This window comes from Trachypithecus francoisi, unplaced genomic scaffold (assembly GCF_009764315.1).
Source record: "Trachypithecus francoisi isolate TF-2019V2 unplaced genomic scaffold, Tfra_2.0 Lachesis_group12, whole genome shotgun sequence".
NCBI lineage: Eukaryota > Metazoa > Chordata > Mammalia > Primates > Cercopithecidae > Trachypithecus > Trachypithecus francoisi.
The window spans coordinates 13657808-13678874 of NW_022681457.1; the positions used below are offsets into that span (position 1 = coordinate 13657808).

Below are 21067 nucleotides of genomic sequence, written 5' to 3' on the forward strand. Positions count from 1 at the left end.
TTTTTAGTAGAGACGGGGTTTCACCGTGTTAGCCAGGATGGTCTCGATCTCCTGACCTCGTGATCCGCCCGTCTCGGCCTCCCAAAGTGCTGGGATTACAGGCTTGAGCCACCGCGCCCGGCCGGCTTTCTTCACTTCTACACAAGCCTGTTGTCTAAGTGACCCTGCAGGGTTCTTGCGGGGGCAGCACCAGAGAAGCATCTTGTGACAATGGTCACACAGGAGCGATTTCAGGAACAAGACTCTGAACCAGGCAAGGACCTGGAGAGGAAGCTCCAGTGGGGCGCCCACCCAAGGGGTCCAACTTTACCAATCCCACAGGTCCCCAGGCTAGGGCTCATTCTATGTCTGCAGGCCTGGGACCCTGCACCCTGGAGAGTTGTGCTGCTACCGGCCATCCCTCCGCAGAGGTTCCCCCTCTTGGCTCCATGCTGTCCTCAGCAAAGGGCCTCTACTCCATTTCAGGCCTCTTCTGAGGGCCCGGGCAGCTTACTGCGAAGCAGCCTCAGGGGATGGAGGCTTCAGCAGGGCATCTTGGCTCCCCAACACAGAATCCTGGTTGTAGGATCTGGAAGAACAGAGGAGAAATGGAAGTTGGCATTTCCAGGAGGGGCGAAGGTGCTGGTGAGCCATGAAAGCAAACCCCAGTGGCTGAAGCATCCTGAAATACTTGGCCAAATTTCCTTAAGAATCTGTGTGTGGGCCGGGCGCGGTGGCTCAAGCCTGTAATCCCAGCACTTTGGGAGGCCGAGACGGGCGGATCACGAGGTCAGGAGGTTGAGACCATCCTGGCTAACACGGTGAAACCCCGTCTCTACTAAAAAATACAAAAAGCTAGCCGGGCGAGGTGGCGGGCGCCTGTAGTCCCAGCTACTTGGGAGGCTGAGGCAGGAGAATGGCGTAAACTCGGGAGGCGGAGCTTGCAGTGAGCTGAGATCCGGCCACTGCACTCCAGCCTGGGCGACAGAGCGAGACTCCGTCTCAAAAAAAAAAAAAAGAATCTGTGTGTGTGTGTGTGTGTGTGTGTAAGATGGAGTCCCATTCTTTAACCAGGCTGGAGTGAAGTGGTGCGATCTTGGCTCACTGCAACCTCCACCTCCTAGGTTCAAGTGATTCTCTTGCCTCAGCCTCCCAAGTAGCTGAGACTGTAAGCGCCCACCACCACGCACAGCTCATTTGTATTTTTAGTAGAGATGGGGTTTCACCGTGTTAGCCAGGATGGTCTCGATCTCCTGACCTCGTGATCCACCACGCCCGGCCCTCTTCTGTCTCTTATAAGGACACTTGCCATTGGATTTAGGGTCTACCCCACTAATCCAGGATGCTCTCGTCTTGGGATCCTTGACTAATTTACATCTGCAAAGATTTTTTTCCAATAGGTCACATTCACTGGGTCTGGGTATTAGGGCATGAACTTATCTTTTGGGGGCCGCCATTCAATCCATTATAGGTGGGCATCCCATGGAAGCAGACAGTGGCTGGGCCAAAGTAGCCCATGAAGGATCAACCATGGGCACAAGATCAGGTTTGGGATATGGCAGGGCCAGGCTTGGCTCTGCCAGGCAACTAGGTGGACTGAATCCAGCGCATTCCAAACGAGTTGATAATCAGGTTGGTGACGTCAACAGACAACCAAAGTGCCAGTAAGGGCATTAAGGAGCCATCGTGGCCAGGCGCGGTGGCTCATACCTGTAATCCCAGCACCTTGGGAGGCTGAGGCGGGAGAATCACGAGGTCAGGAGATCGAGACCATACTGGCCAACATGGTGAAACCCCGTCTCTACTAAAAATACAAAAAAATTAGCCGGGCGTGGTGGCGGGCGCCTGCAGTCCCAGCTACGCAGGAGGCTGAGGCAGGAGAATGGCGTGAACCCGGGAGGCAGAGCTTGCAGTGAGCCAAGATTGGGCCACTGCACTCCAGCCTGGGCGACAGAGTGAGACTGTCTCCAAAAAAAAAAAAAGGAGCCATCACAGGGACATAAGATCAGCTGACAGGAGGACTGTGGCTGGTAGGGTGGACAGGCAAAGTGACTGCCTGGAGAGTGGGCAAGTGGCCCAGCAGGGCCCAGAGGGTGCCTTCCCAGAAGTGAGGACTCCAGTCTGGGGCCAGCCACTCAGGATGGACACAATGTACCAGAAGTGAGGTGGATCTCTGCAGAGTCCCTGGGGTCCTCATCCAGTCTAAAGAGCACAGCACCAGCAGCCCTAGACCTATGAGGTCATATTCTGCATCTTATCCTAGCACCTTAGGGACCTGGGGAGGCAGGACCACCCTGGGCCTGGCAGGGGGGTGCATGAGTCTTGGCTCTGTAGTATTCACCACCGCACACCCGAGGGCACCTGCCCTCTGCAGCACAGTGGGTCATTCTCATGAGGTCTATAAAGATGTCCATTATCAAGTGACCATGGTGGCCAGGCCACAGGGTTCACATTGACCTTGCCTGAGATTGCATTCTCCTTTCCACACTGAAGGGGAAAACAGGTTCAGAGGGGTGGGCTGAACCGGTCCTGATGAGTCCTGCCTGTTTGCTCCCACCCTCCCTACAACTAGCACCCCCCCCCCCATGCCCCTCACTCAAGACCAGGAAGGAGCCCACCTAACCCCTCCTGCAACCATGCAGACCCCAGTGAGAGCCTCAAGGCTGCTAGTCTGCACAGGATGGAGGGCAGCAGTAAAGGCCATTGGGTGGTGGCAGTTGGCCGTGCCCCTCACCAGAGGCTGAGGTCTGACCCCCTGACCAGGCCAGCTTCAGGGCATGTGTCCTTTCCTGAGCTGTAACTGACCATAGTCCAAGGCGCCCACTGTAGGGAGTCCTCAGCAGTAGCCAGACAGAAATGCCCCTGGATTGGGGTAAGAAGAGCCTTTACAGGCAGGCAGTGAAGAAACACAGCTGCTGGGCATCTACTATGTGCATGCCTCAGGGGTGGGAGTAGAGGGCAGGCATAGCCCTGGGACCTGGGTCAAGTGGCTGGGCCCTTGGGATCCCGAGTTGGAGGGATACCCCCTTGGAGGCAGAGGTGGGCATCAGAGACAGGGCGGCCCCAGGTGGTCCTGGAGTCTGGCCTCGTGAAGGCCACATCTATGCATGCTGCAAGCAGACATACAGTCAACAGTGGTCGCTACCTCTGGAAACCCAGTTCTGCTCATGAGACTAGGTCTAACAAGCTGGGAGAGGCAGAGGGATATGAACAGGTCATGGGCAGGCATAGTGTCCACACTGGCTACCAGGGTGGCCAAGTTAATAGAGTGAGCTTGGGCACTCACTACCGTGCCAACCCCACGCACGGATGAGGACCCCGGGTCGAAGGCCCACGTCCTCAATCCCACGGAATAGCTCAGGCCCACTGAGAGGGTTCGCTGTCTGCCCAGCCAGGGCTGAGCTGTTCAGAGGCCCTACCTGTTCAGAGGCAGCTGGGGGAAGGGACAGAAGTGGGGGGGGGGGCAGCGGATTATGTGCTGGCGGGAATCATCTCCTCCATCTTATGGCTTAATCTTCCATGCCTCCTTTTATTCTTTGGCTAAAAACCTACGTTTCTGGCCGTCGGAGAGGTCGGCCCGTTCAAGAGGCACCCCTGAGAGCCAGGTCTGCAGACACGAGGGCTTGGTGACGTGAGCCCTGAAGGCAGGCAGCTGCAAGCCCTCGCGCGGGCTCCCGGGCCGTGGAGGACGCAAGGACAAACACGAAAGGCCCCCGACCTGCCGACCCCCTCCTCCCGGACACTGCGCGTAGCCTGTAGGCTACCTCCGTGCTCCACCCAGAGCGGGTCGCGCTGCTCCAGCCGCCGCAACCCTGGGCCCTCGTGCCGGCGGTCTCCCCACTTTCGTGGGCGCGATTACTGCATAGCACAGGTGAAGGGCGCGGAAGTTGTGGGGGAACCCAGCGTGGTATGACAGGAAGGGTTCCCCAGGGAAAAAGGCCCAGCCAGAGGCGCGGAACCCAGGACTCGCGAGCGTGGTGCGCCTAGGTCGGGAGGTGGGGGAGGGGCCGTGTGTGGGCAGGCGCATGCGCGCGACAAACCGGGCCTGTGGAGTGGCAGTGACCACTGGGCCCCACTCCGCCAACCCAGGGCCGCATCACGCGCGTGCCTGTGAGGCGGCCGTGGCCGCGGAGAGGAGCCAGAGGGAACTGAACTGGCTACTCCCGCGGCAGGTGGGATTTAACGTCAGCAGCTGAACAAACAAGCGAGCGCGGGCCGGACTTTTTTCCTTATTAGACATGGCGGCGTTGGCCTCACGGAAATCTCTGCGTTTCTGCAGGCGCCCACAAGACAGGGCAAGTATGGGGTAGCGAACATCCGCCAGGCCCGCTTCTAGAGGCGCTTTTGCAACTGCGCATGCGCATGGGCTGCCCCCGTTCCCTCTAGCCCAAAAGGTTCCTCTACATCCTTCCTCCGGATTGGTCCTTAGGGACATGATGGCCTTTTACGCAAGCGTCTCCCCTGCTGACCCGGAAGTTTTCTTCCCAGTTAAATGCGTTGGCCCGCTGCGCGCGGTCTCTTCCTGTCTGTGCCAGGGCGGCACGTGGTCTTTCCTGAGCGACAGAGACCCTCAGGCTGTGTTCTCAGGTGAGACCGCCGCGGGGCCGGGGATCCTAGGGACAGTTCATGGTCTTTTCGGGATAGTGCCCCGCGACCTAGGCCTTTTCTCATTAGGTTTCACTTCTGTCTCTGGAAAAAAAAATGTAGAAGAGACGGGCGCGGTACCAGTTACTGTTGACTTCTTCCTGGTGCTTCGCCGCTTCTAGCTTTTCCCCATAGCGGGGCTTGGGGATCTTGGTTTGCACTATGCAGTTGTACTCTGAGAGGAAATTTCTGTTTCTTAGGCACACGGTGCACTCTTTTGCTCTGTGTAACTTTCCCTCCTTAATAGCAGCCCCTAGAACCTTCATACTGTCAGTCAAGAATCGAAACCTTTGGGCTGATTGTGCCACACAGTACCTACCGTGGTCCTTGATGTCATATAGCGATCCCACCTCACGGCCAAGGAAACAGTCCAAGGCAGAATGTTGACTTGGGTCAAAGACCATGTGAATGGCGAGGTTGTGGTTTGAATTACAGCCGATGCAATATAAGGACATTTGGCATCTGCTGAGCCGTTATACCTTGGTCCCAATGCAGCAGCTGTTGACTGGTGGCTGCCAAGTCTTGCGCCCAGGGGTTCTAGGTGAAAGACAGATGCTTCTTGCTGAGAGCTGAGTAATTTTTCTAGTGCTTGAAAACACGTTCACAGCCTGTCTTGGTCCTTTGCGACTCTCCAGTTCATCACAGGATGGTGGCTAGCCTCAGAGTTGGGGATGGGTGCGCCTCTGCTCCATGCTAGCTGGGCTCTGACGTTTTTTTCCTGTCATCACCCTGTCCCAGGATGACCGAGTGGGAGACAGCGGCACCAGCGGTGGCAGAGACCCCAGACATCAAGCTCTTTGGGAAGTGGAGCACCGATGATGTGCAGATCAATGACATTTCCCTACAGGTGAGGGGAACTTGTGATTGGCCTTCCCGGCTGGGGGCAGAGATTATTCCAGGAAGGAACACATCAAACTTATTGATGTGCCACTAAGTCAAGAATAGAGGTCATAACAGGTAAAGAAGGGATTCCTTGACCACCACATCTACCACATCCGCTCTTACGTCCTGTTCAAAGATGACTACAACTTTTGTCACGAGAGGACTCCTTCACCAGAAGGAGCATCACATCTCACATGGTATTTTTCTTACTGTTTTTGTAGTAAAATACATAACATCCAATGTCATTCTTCTGCATGTGAATATCCGGTTATCCAATACCATCTCTTAAAGAGATTTTTTTTTTCTCACAGTTGGCCTTGGCCACTTGTCAAAAATTAGCTGGCAGAGGCCGGGCGCGGTGGCTCAAGCCTGTAATCCCAGCACTTTGGGAGGCCGAGACGGGCAGATCACCAGGTCAGCAGATCGAGACCATCCTGGTCTACACGGTGAAACCCCGTCTCTACTAAAAAATACAAAAAACTAGCCGGACAAGGTGGCGGGCGCCTGTAGTCCCAGCTACTTGGGAGGCTGAGGCAGGAGAATGGCGTGAACCCGGGAGGCAGAGTTTGCAGTGAGCCGAAATCCGGCCACTGCACTCCAGCCTGGGTGACAGAGCGAGACTCCGCCTCAAAAAAAAAAAAAAAAAAGAATGAAAACTTTTTTGTTGTCTGTAAAAACGTCAGGGGACTTAGACACTATACCTAATGAATAATTCAGCCTTGTTTTTCACTCTGAATATCTTGTAGATCTTTCCTTCATGGGTTATTTCAGGGGGTCCACAAACATTGATTGATTGATTGATTGATTGATTGGGACAGAGTTTCGTTTTTGTCGCCCAGTCTGGAGTGCAATGGCACGATCTCGGCTCACTGCAGCCTCCGGCTCCCAGGTTCAAGCGATTCTCCTGCCTCAGCCTCTGGAGTAGCTGTGATTACAGGCGCCTGCCACCATGTCGAGCTTTTTGTTTTTTTGAGACAGAGTTTCCCTCTTGTTGCCCAGGCTGGAGTGCAGTGGTGCAATCTTGGCTCACTGCAACCTCTGCCTCCTGGGTTCACGCGATTCTGCCTTGGTGGGGAGGGGAGAAAAAGGGTATGTGTAAAACTGTGCAGAGTAGGAACAAAGTAAGACAACTCACACTTCCCAATTGCAAAACTTAATACAAAATTCTGCTGTCCCGAGTAGCTGGGATTACAGGCACATGACACCATGCCCAGTTAATTTTTGTATTTTTAGTAGAGACGGGGTTTCATCATACTGGTCAGGCTGATCTCTTAACTCCTGACCTCAGGTGATCCGCCCGCCTTGGCCTCCCAAAGTGCTGGGATTACAGGCGTGAGCCACTGCGCCCGGCCTAATTTTTGTATTTTTATTAGAGAGGGGTTTCACCATGTTAGCCAGGCTGGTCTTGAACTCCTGATCTCAGGTGATCGACCCGCCTCAGCTTCCCAAAGTGCTGGGATTATAGGCATGAGCCACCACACCTGGCCTTATTTATTTATTTGTGAGACAAGAGTCTCACTCTGTCTCTCAGGCTGGTGTGCAGTGGTGCGATCTCTGCTCACAGCAACCTCTGCCTCCCAGGGGTCAAGTGACTTTCCTACCTCAGCCTCCCAACATACTGGGGTTATAGGCATGAGCCACCGCGCCCAGCCCACAAACATTTTCATTATAGGCCCAGATAGTAAGTGTTTTAGACTTTGTGTGCCACACTGGGTCTCTGTTACTTTTTTTTTTTTTTTTTTTTGAGATGGAGTCTTGCTCTGTCACCCAGGCTGGAGTGCAGTGGCATGATCTCGGCTCACTGCAACCTCTGCCTCCTAGGTTCAGGTGATTTTCCTGCCTCAGCCTCCCTAATAGCTGGAACTACAGGCGCATGCCACCACGCCCAGCTAATTTTTGTAAGACAGGGTTTCACCATGTTGGCCAGGCTGGCCTCAAACTCCTTGATCTACTAAACATTTGTTAGATGCCTGTTCTGCTAGGGAAATAAACATCAACAGGAGTTCACTGTATTTTAAACACCTGTGCAAGGCTCCACTGTTGAGACAAACCCTTGCTGGGGAATTTGGTGTTTGCAGTTTTTTGCTGCATAACGAAAGCCCTGCCTGAATGCCCTTCACCAGACTGGAGGTTTTTTTTTCTTGCAGCCAGACTGTGAAATAGTACTGAGAGTTTCCGTGTCTTGTGTTCTTTTCTCATCATTCCTTGTATTTGTAGAAACAGGTAGTTTGTATATATTCTAAGAGGCAAGTGATAGAATGGCCTTGGGTACATTTTGTAATGGAACTATCAACAGCAGTCTTCTTTGAATACACATAGCTCCTCTCTTCCCCTGTACATACACAGGGTTAACTTTTTGGCATTTTTCCAGATTTTTGTCAGGGGGTGGCTATGTAAGTATAAGAAGGCTTGTTAAATGATTTAAAACTGTGGTTCTGGGCCAGGTGCAGTAATTCTAGCACTTCGGGAGGCCGAGGTGGGCAGATCATCTGAGGTCAGGAGTTTGAGACCAGCCTGGCCAACATGGTGAAACCCTGTCTCTACTAAAAATATAAAAATTAGCCGTGCATGGTGGTGCGCACCTGTTGTCCCAGCTACTTGGAAGGCTGATGCAGGAGAACCGCTTGAACCTGGGAGGTGGAGGTTGGGGTGAGCTAAAATCATGCCATTGCACTCCATTCTGGCCAACAAGAATGAAACTCCATCTCAAAAAAAACAGCCGGGCATGGTGACGCATGTCTGTAATCCCAGCAACTTGGGAGGCTGAGGCAGGAGAATTGCTTGAACCCAGGAGGCAGAGGTTGCAGTGAGCTGAGATGGCGACATTGCACTCCAACCTGGGTGATAGAGTGAGACTCTGTCTCCAAAAAAAAAAACCAAAAAAACAGAAAAGTTCTCAGCCAGGTGCGGTGGCTCATGCCTGTAATCCCATCAGTTTGGGAGGCTGAGGCGGGCAGATCACCTGGGGTCAAGAGTTCAAGACCAGCCTGGCCAATGTGTCGAAACCCCATCTCTACTAAAAATAACAAAAATTAGCCTGGCATGGTGGCGTGCACCTATAGTCCCAGCTACTTGGGAAGGTGAGGCAGGAGAATCGCTTGAATCTGGGAGGCAGAGGTTTCAGTAAGCCAAGATTGCACCACTACACTCCAGCCTGGGAGGCAGACTCCATCTCAAAAAACAAACGAAAAAACAAAAAAACTGTAGCTCTGGCCGGGCGCGGTGGCTCAAGCCTGTAATCCTAGCACTTTGGGAGGCCGAGACGGGCGGATCACGAGGTCAGGAGATCAAGACCATCCTGGCTAACACGGTGAAACCCCGTCTCTACTAAAAACTACAAAAAACTAGCCGGGCGAGGTGGCGGGCGCCTGTAGTCCCAGCTACTCGGGAGGCTGAGGCAGGAGAATGGCGTGAGCCCGGGAGGCGGAGCTTGCAGTGAGCTGAGATCCGGCCACTGCACTCCAGCCTGGGTGACAGAGCGAGACTCCGTCTCAAAAAAAAAAAAAAACTGTAGCTCTTATAGTCCCCTGTCTTAGGGGACACTTAGCAATGTTGGAATACATTTTTAGGTGTGAAAACTGGTATCGTGCCAGGCACCGTGGCTCATGCCTGTAATTTCAACACTTTGGGAGCCCAAGGCGGGTAGGTCGCTTGAGGTCAAGAGTTCAGGAACAGCCTGCTCGAAATAGTGAAACCCCTTCTCTATTAAAAGTACAAAAAATTTAGCTGGGCTTGGTGGCGTGTGCCTGTAATCCCAGCTACTCAGGAGACTGAGGCAGGAGAATCACTTGAACCCAGGAGGCAGAAGTTGCAGTGAGCCAAGATCGCACCACTGCACTCCAGCCTGGGCAACAGCAAGACTCAGTTGAGGGGGAAAAAAAAAGAAAGAACAGGCCAGGCGCAGTGCCTCACTCCTGTAATCCCAACACTTTGGGAGGCCGAGACGGGTGGATCACGAGGTCAGGAGTTCAAGACCAGCCTGGCCAACATAGTGAAACCGTGTCTCTACTAAAAATACAAAAAAAAAAAAACTAGCTGGGCATGGTGGCAGGCGCCTGTAATCCTAGCCACTCTGGAGGTTGAGGCAAGACCCAGAGGAAAGAACCTCGGAGTCAGAGGTTGCAGCAAGCTGAGATGGCGCCACTGCATACCAGCCCGGGCAATAGTGCAAGACTCCATCTCAAAAAAAAAAAAGGCAGGGGGTTGCCAGTGGCATACCAGATGGCTGTTAAACATCCTATAGTATGCAGGATAGCCCCCCAAACAATTATCTGGTCCAAAATCTAGTCTCCTTAGATTCCCACTCTTTGATTATAAAGGAAGTGTACTTTTTAGCGACTTGGTAAAGTCACCTGTTCAGGGTTTTTTTTCCTCATGGTGGATGGGGCTTATATCCAAGTCCCCTAGGGAGGCATACCAGGATCCCAGACGGCTGTTGGACTACCCCGAATGGGTACTCAATTTCTCCTCTAGTGTCTGGCCAACACCCATGCTGCTCCTGACCATTTTCCCTTCATTTCCTGCTCCCTGCTGCCCCAGGATTACATAGCAGTGAAGGAGAAGTATGCCAAGTACCTGCCTCACAGTGCAGGGCGGTATGCCGCCAAACGCTTCCGCAAAGCTCAGTGTCCCATTGTGGAGCGCCTCACTAACTCCATGATGATGCACGGCCGCAACAACGGCAAGAAGCTGATGACTGTGCGCATCGTCAAGCATGCCTTCGAGATCATACACCTGCTCACAGGCGAGGTAGGGCTCTGTGGCCTGGTGAGGGCAGGCTGTGCCCTCAGTACACCCCAAAGCCCCACAGTGTGTATGCCAGGCTTATCCCCTGTGTGGTGTGGTCACTCTCGTTTTAGGGGTGAGGAAGGGGGAGGAATGCATGGGGCTGGAAGTCAGGCTCATAGCCCCCTTCTCTCTAGAACCCTCTGCAGGTCCTGGTGAACGCCATCATCAACAGTGGTCCCCGGGAGGACTCCACCCGCATTGGACGCGCCGGGACTGTGAGACGACAGGCTGTGGACGTGTCCCCACTGCGCCGTGTGAATCAGGTGAGCCTGGGGCTTACGCACGTGGCAGGGTGGACACAGCCACGGGAGTGGGTGGGGTCTTGCCTGGGGCAGGAAGGCTTGTCTCTGCCTACATGTTTTACCTGCAGCATCACTTCCTCTAGGAAGCCTTCCTGGATTCCCACCCTGCATAGGGGCAGATCCAGGCTCTGGGTCCTCTTCTGGACCACATTTGGCAGAGGTCTTTCCTCTGGGTGTATATTTTTACACTGTGTGTGTATACGTACCTTTTTTTCTTGGACAGTTTGAGAATCAGTTGCAGACATTCCTGTTGTGTTTCCCCTGAACACAGCAGGTGTCTTAACAAAGATGACCTACCCGCATCGTCACCCCCAGGAACGAATTTAACAGTAATAGAGGCCGGGCGCGGTGGCTCAAGCCTGTAATCCCAGCACTTTGGGAGGCCGAGACGGGTGGATCACGAGGTCAGGAGATCGAGACCATCCTGGCTAACACGGTGAAACCCTGTCTCTACTAAAAAATACAAAAAATTAGCCGGCGAGGTGGCGGGTGCCTGTAGTCCCAGCTACTCGGGAGGCTGAGACAGGAGAATGGCGTAACCCCGGGAGGCGGAGTGAGACTCTCTCAAAAAAAAAAAAAAAAAAAAACAGTAATAGAATAATCAATCAGTCGTTGTTGCATTAGCATCTGTCCCCAGAATGCCCTTTATAGTGGCTCATTGTCAGTCGGGTCCAAGTTAAAAGCAAATATATTGCTGCTTTTTTTTTTTGTTTTTTGTTTTTTTTTAAGAAATAATTGAGGCCGGGCGCGGTGGCTCAAGCCTGTAATCCCAGCACTTTGGAGGCCGAGACGGGCGGATCACGAGGTCAGGAGATCGAGACCATCCTGGCTAACACGGTGAAACCCCGTCTCTACTAAAATATACAAAAAATTAGCCGGGCGAGATGGCGGGCGCCTGTAGTCCCAGCTACTTGGGAGGCTGAGGCGAGAGAATGGCGTAAACCCGGGAGGCGGAGCTTGCAGTGAGCTGAGATCCGGCCACTGCACTCCAGCCTGGGCGACAGAGCGAGACTCCGTCTCAAAAAAAAAAAAAAAAAAAAAAAGAAATAATTGAGATTGAGTCTATGTTGTTCAGGGTGTTCTTGAACTCCTGATCTCAAATTATCCTGTCCCATCAGCCTCCCAAAGTGCTAGGATTACAGGCATGAGCCACCACACCTGGCCGCATTTTTTTGTTGTCGTTGGGTTTTTTTGTTTGTAGAGGTGGGCTTTCACCACGTTGCTCAGGCTGGTCTCAAACTCCCTGCCAAAATGATCCTCCTGCCTCAGCATCCCAAAGTGCAACAGGCGCGAGCCACCGCGCCCGGCCGTCTAGCTGTTTGCTGTTGAGACGGGTTTCAATCTCCTGTCACTGGGGATGCAACTTCAGCCTCTGTGTGTGTGTCTGGACACTTGCTCTTGTGACCCTCTGTCTGATTGCAAATCTGGCATGATGCCATCTCCCATTACCTCTTGTCTCAGTGGACCTACGGGTGACGTGGCTGGCAGCATCTCTTGGGGGTGGGCCCAGGGTGCTGGGAGGACCGCAGTCTGTCCTTTTAGCCTGACCCGTGCTCTCTCCCTAGGCCATCTGGCTGCTCTGCACAGGCGCTCGTGAGGCTGCCTTCAGGAACATTAAGACCATTGCTGAGTGCCTGGCAGATGAGCTCATCAATGCTGCCAAGGTAGGTGAGGGCACTCTGGTTGGGGGGTCTTAAGTTCGGCATTTGTGGGGGTCCTTGAGAATTCAGAGCTAACTGTCTGTCTCCTTGCAGGGCTCCTCCAACTCCTATGCCATTAAGAAGAAGGACGAGCTGGAGCGTGTGGCCAAGTCTAACCGCTGATTTTCCCGGCTGCTGCCCAATAAACCTGTCTGCCCTTTGGGGCAGCCCCACCCACCTCTGCTGTTGTCTGTCTTCGTTGGGGGTGGTGTGGGTGGCATAGTCCTGGTGGCCTTGGGAGCTGCTCACCTTCCTGACCTGTTTGCCTGTGGGGACCTGGAAGCATTGCTGACTCAGAACCGTGGCACCCCAGGGCTAGCAGGTGGGGCACCAGAAGCAGGCCAGGCTGCCTGGAGTGTCCCAGCAGGTACTGGAAATGAGACGAGGTTGTCCATAACTTCTGAGGGCGTGGCGTGTGAGATGTTGCTGTGGTCTGGGTGGGTGGGTGGGTTGGGTGCCTGTGAGGTCTGGGTAGTCACATCACAAGACCATCCTGAGAGGCTTGTCACCTTGAAGCAGCCCTGGGGAGAGCAGGAAAGCTCAGCTGTTTGGGCCACTTGATTGGAGACCTCTAGCTTTGCCCCCCTCAGGGAGTGTGGACTGGTTTCACCCTGGCTGGGTTGCGCTCCTGGTTACCTCCCCGGCCACACTGGTTGTGGCTGCAGCCCAGGCCTGTACGCCCGGTTTCCGTGGGCTGTACGGGTTCCCTTCCGCCAGTGTCCATGCAGTGTCATCAGGCTGCTGGGGACAGGGTGGGACCCACCCAGGGCCACAGGCTGGTGACTCTGGTAGAAGACTCATCAGGTTCTGTGGGGTGGGGTGGGGTGGGGTGGGCCCAAGCCCACCGTTCCACAGCCCCCATCATCTGGCCAAGGCAGGCTTGGTGTTCATCCTCGTGGCGCTGGCCCGGGGGGCGGGGCAGGAAGTCAAACGGGTCCAGCGGGTACCGGGGACCTGGAGGGGTGGCCCCAGATCAGCACCCTCCCCCTGGGAGGGTACTTTCGAGCCCAGCCGCAGGTAGGCCAGAAACGGTCAGAACAGGCAGGGACACGCCACTGGCCAGAGGGAGGAGGCGTCCACAGGTAGGAAGAGTCCCACAGGCCGGCTGGGGTCTGTCATTGCTCTGTGGGTGCCCCCTGGCTCCTGTGTTTGGCTCCTCTCTGAGCCGCTGAGTTCCTTTCCCAGCCTAGGTGTCAATGTCTCTTCCACGGGGGTCTTGAATGGTCCTCCAGGTTCTCTCTGCCGAGCTCCTGAGGGCTGCCTATCCCTGCTCCTCTCTGGGTTAGGTCTTTTCCATCCCTGTCTGGAGTCCTCACCATCTCGGTGTTCAACTTGTCTACATTTCCAATTCAGGAACTGGTGCCCTGTGGGTCCATTCCTATCCCCAGTCTCTGCCTCGGGCCTCCCCATCGCCCCTGCTGCTGGACGTAACTATACCCTTCTCAGGATGGTCCTGCTCTGTACTGGGGGATCCTCTCTAAAGTACAGTCCTTGGTCTTCCCTGGATTCCCTGATGGTCTCAGAACCCGCTCCATGCTCCACCGCCTTCCCTGCCTGACCTCCTCTCCTCGCAGGTCCGTCCCGATGCCCTGCCCTCGGCCGTTCTGGCTCCGCCATTCCCGGGCCCCCCAGGGCTCGGGTCCCATCTCCCCAAGCAGAGGGGAGGACCAGGAGGAGGAGGAGGAGGGGGACGGCAGCCCAGGCTCCAGCCCCATCCTGTCCCCCGCCTCCCCGGTGGAGTGCCTCATCTGCGTGTCGTCTTTCGACGGCGTGTTCAAGCTGCCCAAGCGCCTGGACTGCGGCCACGTCTTCTGTCTCGAGTGCCTGGCGCGCCTCTCGTTGGCCACGGCGGGCGGCGGCAACGCGGTGGCCTGTCCGGTGTGCCGCGCACCCACGCGCCTGGCCCCCCGCCGCGGACTCCCCGCGTTGCCCACGCAGTCCGGTCTCCTGCCCCGTGACGCGCGCGCGCCGCCCTCTCGCCAGGGCTCCGTGCGCTTCGACCGGCGCCGCGGCCTCCTCTACCTGCGGCCGCCGCCGCCCCCGCCCGGGCCGCGCAAGGCCCGCGCCCCGCCGCCGCCGCCGCCTCTGCGCCTGGGCCGCCCGCTGTCGCGCCGCCTGTCTCTGGCCAGCCCGGCCTGGGTCTTCAACGCGGCCGTGGCGCTGGCCGTGCTGGTGGCCGCGGGCCTCGTGGTCTCGGGCGTCTACATCTTCTTCCTCATCCCGCACGCCACCTCCTCCGGCCCCGCGCGGCCCCAGCTCGTGGCGCTCGCCCCAGCGCCAGGCTTCTCTTGGTTCCCGCCGAGGCCCACGCCGGGAGTGCCCTGGACCCCCGCCTGGACGCCGCGCCCCACGGGCCCTGACCTGGACACGACACTGCCAGGAACTGCAGAAGATGCGCTGGAGCCCCAGGCGGGCCCCGAGGACCCGGCGGAGAACGAGGGGACGGTGGACAGGCGATCGGACAGCACGTGGGGCACAGAGGCTGGCCCCGGCTGGGCCCCGTGGCCACGGGGTGCGAGGAGGCCGTGGGGCCCACAGTAAGGGCGCCAGCACTGCAGTCCTGCCGCCAGGCCTGGCACCTCCGTGTTATCTGGAGCCTTTAGCAGGGCGCACAGCACTTACCTGTTTCTCCAGGCTGGGGCCTGGGGCAAGCATCGTTTGCATTGTCACGGTGGGGCTGGTCCCTTTCAAGGAGCAGGCACCGCAGTCATCCCACAAGGATCCTCTGAGAACACCCCTGACCCCCATTCTTGTGGCTGTACAGCGGAGGGTGCCCTGACCGTGACCTCCATAAGGGTCCTGCTGGGGTTTGCTCCTGCTCGGAACCCCTACTCCGTGGGGGTGCAGTTGGAAGCATCCCTGATCCTCATCCCTTGTAGGAGTCCAGCTGTGGACACCCCCGACTGACATCCATGCAGGTGCCCAGCCAGGGGCAGCCCCACACGAATCCCTCAACGGGTCCTGCTGGGAGTACCCCCATTCATCCTCACCACAGAGTGCTGGGGGAGCGTTCTTACCAGCACCGGAGGCCGAAGCACTCATTCTTCGGACTGGCCACAGGTGGCAGCCATCTTTGGAGGGCAGAGCTGTTGCGGCTATTATTCCCTGGTTACGCTCCTCCCCAACTGGCCCATTGCAGGGGATGTCCCACCTCTCCACCCATCTGTGGAGTTTGTTTTCTACTGCCTGCAGGCTGGGCCTGGGTGGGCTCCAGCTGTCTACATGCTGATCCGGGTTGTAGAGTTGCCATCCTGCACACCTGGTTGGGGCTGGGGCTCAGACTTGAAGGAGCAGGGTGTCCTGGCCAGGGCTGGGGAGGAACTTGAGTCTTAAAGACTGGCTCCCGCCCCAATCCTAAGTCCCAAACTGCTCTGGGAGCCTCCACTTCCCGCTGGGTCGTGGCTTCTAGGATCCTCCCAATATGCTGTGGTGCAGCTGGGTTCATCATGGCTCAGAGAGGCCAAGGTCACCCCAGGGATCACACAGAGGCAGACAATGGTCGGGGTGGGAGTCCTGGACCTCCTTGGTTAGCCAGAGGGATCCTAGTCCCTTTCCCTGGCCACTAGAGTCCCCATCACCCCCGATTAATATCTTGGTGCCAGTTACTGCAGTTCTTCCTCCAGGGCTCCATCTGTCCTGCTCAGCCTCCTTTCTTGTGCCTCAAGGTGAACCCTGAGCCTTCCCAATAGACAGCAGCCTGCAGGGAAGGTGGTGTATGGGCTCCTGTCCTCTTCCTCCCAGAAGTCTTCCTGGGTTAGTTATGGGGGTAGATGGCAGCTATCCTCTGTGCAGACTGAACCTGGGGCTTCTGTTTCCTCCCAGGCCTTGCACCCCCACATCCTGCCTCACCTCACTCTGGGATGGAGTGCTGTGTTTTGGGAATGGGCACCCAGCATGTTCCAAAGAGAAATGTGACTTCTATGTGGCTGGAGGCTCCTGTTTGATTTGTTTATGTGTGTCCTTAGCACCAGTATACCACCATACAGTTAGGTGCCAAACAAGGGAGTGTCAGAATTGCAGGTGACCCAGGCAACCTGGGAATGCACCCTGGGCCCAGGACTGTCTAGAGCTAGCTCTGGTGTGAGCTGCTGCTTCCAGGTGGGAACCAGAGGAGGAATACTAGGGAGTCCATAGTGTGTCTTCCCAGACCAGTTCTTGCCCACACCCACATGCCACCCACAGGGGCTGGGACCAGTGTACTGAGTCACTGGGCAGCCACAGCCCAGCCTCATAGGGAAGAAACCTGGTCAGACAGCAGCAGAGTTGGTGGTCTATTCATTTTCTCTGGCTGCTGTGACAAAATACCCCCAACTTAATTATTTAGAACATGCGTTTATTTATTTATTTATTTATTTATTTTTGAAACGGAGTCTCACTCTGTCACCTGAGCTGGAGTGCAGTGTGATCTTGGCTCACTGCAACCTCTGCCTCCTGGGTTCAAGCAATTCTTCTGCCTTAGCCTCCCAAGTAGCTGGGATTACAGGCGCCCTCCACTATGCCTGGCTAATTTTTGTATTTTTAGTAGACACAGGGTTTCACCATGTTGGTCAGGCTGGTCTCAAACTCCCGACCTTGTGATTTGCCCGCCTCGCCCTCCCAAAGTGCTGGGATTACAGGCCTGAGCCACCACGGCCAGCCTTATTTAATTAATTAATTAATTAATTAATTTTTTTCTGAGACAGAGTCTCGCTCTGTAGCCCAGGCTGGAGTGCAGTGGCGCAACCTTGGTTCACTGCAACCTCTGCCACCTGGGTTCAAACGATTCTCCTGCCTCAGTCTCCCAATTAGCTGATATTACAGGCGTCTGCCACCATGCCAGGCCTTTTGTATTTGTAATAGAGATGGGGCTTCACCATGTTGGCCAGGCTGGTCTTAAACTCCTGGTCTCAACTAATCTACCCATCTCACCTCCCAAAGCGCTGGGATTACAGGCACGGGCCACCATGCCTGGCTAAACACACACTTACTATCTTGCAGTTCTGCAGTCCAGAAGTCCACGATCGGTTTCCCTGGGCTAAAGTGGATGTGCCCATAGGGCTAGTTCTTTCTGGAGGCTCTAAGAGATAATACACTTCATTAGTTTTTCCAGCTTCTAGGGCTGCATTTCTTGGCTCCTGGCTCCTTCAAAGCCAGCAGTGCAGCATCTTCAAATCTCTCTGACCTTCCTGCCTCCCTCTTTCACTTATAAAGGACACTATGAGTCCATGGCACCCACCCCGATAATCCAAGATAGTCTCCCCATCTCATGATCATTAATTTAATCACACCTGCAAAGTCCATTTTGTGGTGTCAGGTAAAAGATTCACAGGTTCCAGGGATTCCGACTGGGATATCTTTGGAGGCCATTATTGTGCCTACCATAGGGTCTCAGAGATCCTCCTCATTGCTTCCCTCTCCCACCCAACCTAGGAGAGTGGGGGTGTGCAATAGTAGATCTGACCCAGACAGGCCAAGCAGGGGGTCAGAAAGGGGCCCTTGCCTGGTGTTGCACAGAAGAGGGAGAGAGGATGCTCTCTGCCTGAGGGTGGTCCAGGAAGGCTGTCTGGAGGAGGCAGCTGTGTCCTAAAGGATGCTCAGGGGTTGGCATTGAGGCTGGTGGCATAGCCTGCACAAATACAGGAGGACCTGGGGAGGCCAGGGTTGGGGCTGAGGGTATTGGGTGGGGCTGGCCCCATTCTCTGTCTTAACCAGCTCGCTCCCAGGGGCTTTTGTGGCTTCTGTACTCTATCAGCTTGGAGCCAGGAGCCTCATTCTCTCTTGCAGTAAAATGAGGCTGATAACTGAGCCTAGGGGTTGCCAAGCATCTGGTCTGCTGATTACTACCTTAGTGCCCGGTGTCTGCCTGCCTACCCACTGCCTTCAAACAAAGGGGCTGCCTGAAACCACCAGGGGGATGCCTCCCACCCTTGCCGGGCCTCAGCCAATCTCCTCTTTCTCTTCTTCAGAGCTGGAGTTGTGCCCTTCTAGCCTCTCTCTGACCACCCCATCACTAATGTACACCCTGCCCCTGAGCACTTCGGCCCCAGACTTGCTCCTCTTGGCAGGCCTGGGTGCTTGTGAAGCCCGGTGCCAGAGGGCCCAGCACGGGACAGCCTTTGATTCTCTTTTCTGTAAATGAACGACAATAAATCCTCTTTTTCCTTCATCCACAAGTGTTTACTGAGCGCCTTCTGTGAACCAGGCCGCACCAGGGTGCGGAGCAAGGACCAACCTCAGGGAGCAGACGAGGTCCAGGGGGCTGAGCCAACCGAGCCAAGGTTCTGGTAGCATTGCCTCCCCCGCCACGCTCAGGGGTCCCCTGCTCCCCAAGCCCTTCCCAAATCCTGCCGTCTAGCTCTCCTCCCCACCTTGCAGGAGGGACGCCAGGGCCCGGTTTTCGGGTTCCGCCACTCTTTCCTCAGTGAGGGTCGGAGAGGTCCCTGCCCATGCCAGACCCGTCCCCAGCCGTCAAGACACCCTCTTGTGATCAGGCCGAGGGACCAAGGGCCAAAAGCGGGGCTTCGCCGGACGCTGGGAGGATCACTGTCCAGACTGACAGATGGGGAAACTGAGGCTGACCAGCTGGGCAGGGCGTGCATTCGAATCTGGGTCCTGGAACCGTTCTGCAAGATCCCTTCTCACCTCAACCGCTGGCACCCTTGGGTTTCCCTCCTTCCCAAGATCACAGCCGCAGTTCTCTCCTTTGCCCTTAGAGTCACCGCCCTGCCTTCTCCCTCCTGAAGCCCCGGGCTGGCCCCGCCCAGAATGCGGAGAGGCCTTCGGGGAAGCGCGGACCAATCGGAGGCCCTATGTAGGGTTGAAGAGGCGGGACTCTGGTCGCCATAACAACTCATCCCGCATGCGCTGCGCCTCCATCATTGCCTCCACACCGCAGCCCGGTTAGGTGAGGCAGGGAAGGCGCGTCAGACTCGACGGCCAATCAGGGACCCGAGGCCGGCGTTGCCATGACGACCACGTTACGCCGGAGAATGCGCCGGGGCCGCGGGGAACTGGAAGCTAGCGGTGAGAACAGTCAGCACCAGCACTCTGATGGCGTGGGCGAGAGGAAAGGCTGCGGCGCGCAGAGCGAGGCTGTGGCCCCCAAGGTTGTGAGACTCGAGGTTGCGGGACCCCAAGATGGGGGACAGGAGGCTGCGGGGCTTTAGGTGAGCAGCAAGCGAGAGAGCCAGGCCTCTCGAGCGCCCTCACGTGTTTTGTCCCCACGCCACGCCGGGGCGGGTCTGTGGCACAGTGTGGCGGACTTAAGTTGTTGGGGGGCGGTGGCTGTGAGTACAGATCATATAGTTATGAATACATTTTAACGCAGATCCAAACAGTATAACGTGAGGATTTTATATAGTGAGACTCCTCAAAAAAAAATTTTTTTTTCTTTTTAGCCGGACGTGGTGACCTGCGCCTGTAGTCCCAACTACTCGGGAGGCTGAGGCAGGAGAATCGCTTAAGCCCGGAAGGCGGAGGCTTCAGTGAGCCGAAATCGCGCCACTGCACTCCAGCCCGGGCCACAGAGCAAGAGACTCCGTTTGGGGTGGGGGGGGAAAGCTTTTTTTTTTTTTTTTTTAGTGCAGTCAAATTCGAACATAGGTTGATTGGATCACATAGCTGACCCGCCCTAACCCCACACCCACCTGCAAACCTGGTTAGTGCTGAGGTCTTCTCATCCCAGGGAGACTAGGGTTCGAACTGGCTCCCCTGGGGCCCGGCTTGGCGTGGCAAAGCTGGGAGTCTCGCCCTAGGTTGGGGTTTCCTCTTGCTCTGTCAGCCGCTGCAGAAGGAGCAGAGGGTGTTGGGAGAAGTGCCCAAGAGGGGCCACAAGCTACCTGTGGCCTGTGTCCCCCCACCAGGGGGATGGATGCTTTCATTTCTATCCTTGTGGAAAACTTCACATTAAGTACTGGACTTCTTCAAAGAATCTCCCAGACATCTACTTGTGCTTTCAAAAAATTACAGCTTTTGGGCCGGGCGCGGTGGCTCAAGCCTGTAATCCCAGCACTTTGGGAGGCCGAGACGGGTGGATCACAAGGTCAGGAGATCGAGACCATCCTGGCTAACACGGTGAAACCCCGTCTCTACTAAAAACTACAAAAAACTAGCCGGGCGAGGTGGCGGCGCCTGTAGTCCCAGCTACTCGGGAGGCTGAGGCAGGAGAATGGCGTGAACCCGGAGGCGGAGCTTGCAGTGAGCTGAGATCTGGCCACTGCACTCCAGCCTGGGTGACAGAGCGAGACTCCGTCTCAAAAAAAAAAAAAAAAAAAAAAAATTACAGCTTTTTTGAAAAATAATTTACATACCATATCATTTGCCCATTTAGAGTGTACAATTCAAGGCCGGCCGTGGTGGCTCACGCCTGTAATCCCACCACTTTGGGAGGCTGAGGTGGGCGGATCACCTGAGGTCAGGAGTTCGAGACCAGCCTGACCAACATGGAGAAACCTCATCTGTACTAAAAATACAAAATTAGCTGGGTGTGGTGGCACATGCCTCTAATCCCAGCTCCTTGGGAGGCTGAGGCAGGAGAATCGCTTGAACTCGGGAGGCAGAGGTTGCAGCGAGCCAAGATCGCACCATTGCACTCCAGCCTGGGCAACAAGGAGGAAACTGTGTCTCAAAAAAAAAAAAAAAAAAGATCTGAATAGACCCCTCACCTAAGAAAAATACATAGATGGCAAATAGGCATATGAAAATATGCTCCACATCATAAGCCATTAGGGAATTGCAAGTTGAAACAATAATGAGATACTACTATACACCTATTAGAATGGCTAAAACGCAAAA

At 55.5% G+C, this 21067-nt stretch overlaps 2 protein-coding genes across 2 annotated transcripts; both read left to right on the forward strand.

Annotated features, from left to right (window-relative positions):
* Positions 1 to 4263: 4263 nt before the first annotated feature.
* RPS5 (ribosomal protein S5) lies at positions 4264 to 12472 on the forward strand. The gene is made up of 6 exons (XM_033224728.1): positions 4264 to 4566; positions 5362 to 5470; positions 10045 to 10254; positions 10428 to 10556; positions 12161 to 12259; positions 12350 to 12472. Exons 1-6 carry the CDS (start codon positions 4472 to 4474, stop codon positions 12416 to 12418), a joined length of 711 nt encoding a protein of 236 aa, XP_033080619.1. The 5' UTR covers positions 4264 to 4471; the 3' UTR covers positions 12419 to 12472.
* Positions 12473 to 12603: 131 nt separating this feature from the next.
* RNF225 (ring finger protein 225) lies at positions 12604 to 16216 on the forward strand. The gene is made up of 2 exons (XM_033224727.1): positions 12604 to 13377; positions 13870 to 16216. The coding sequence occupies exon 2, from the start codon at positions 13880 to 13882 to the stop codon at positions 14834 to 14836; it is 957 nt and encodes a 318-aa protein (XP_033080618.1). The 5' UTR covers positions 12604 to 13377; positions 13870 to 13879; the 3' UTR covers positions 14837 to 16216.
* Positions 16217 to 21067: the final 4851 nt, after the last annotated feature.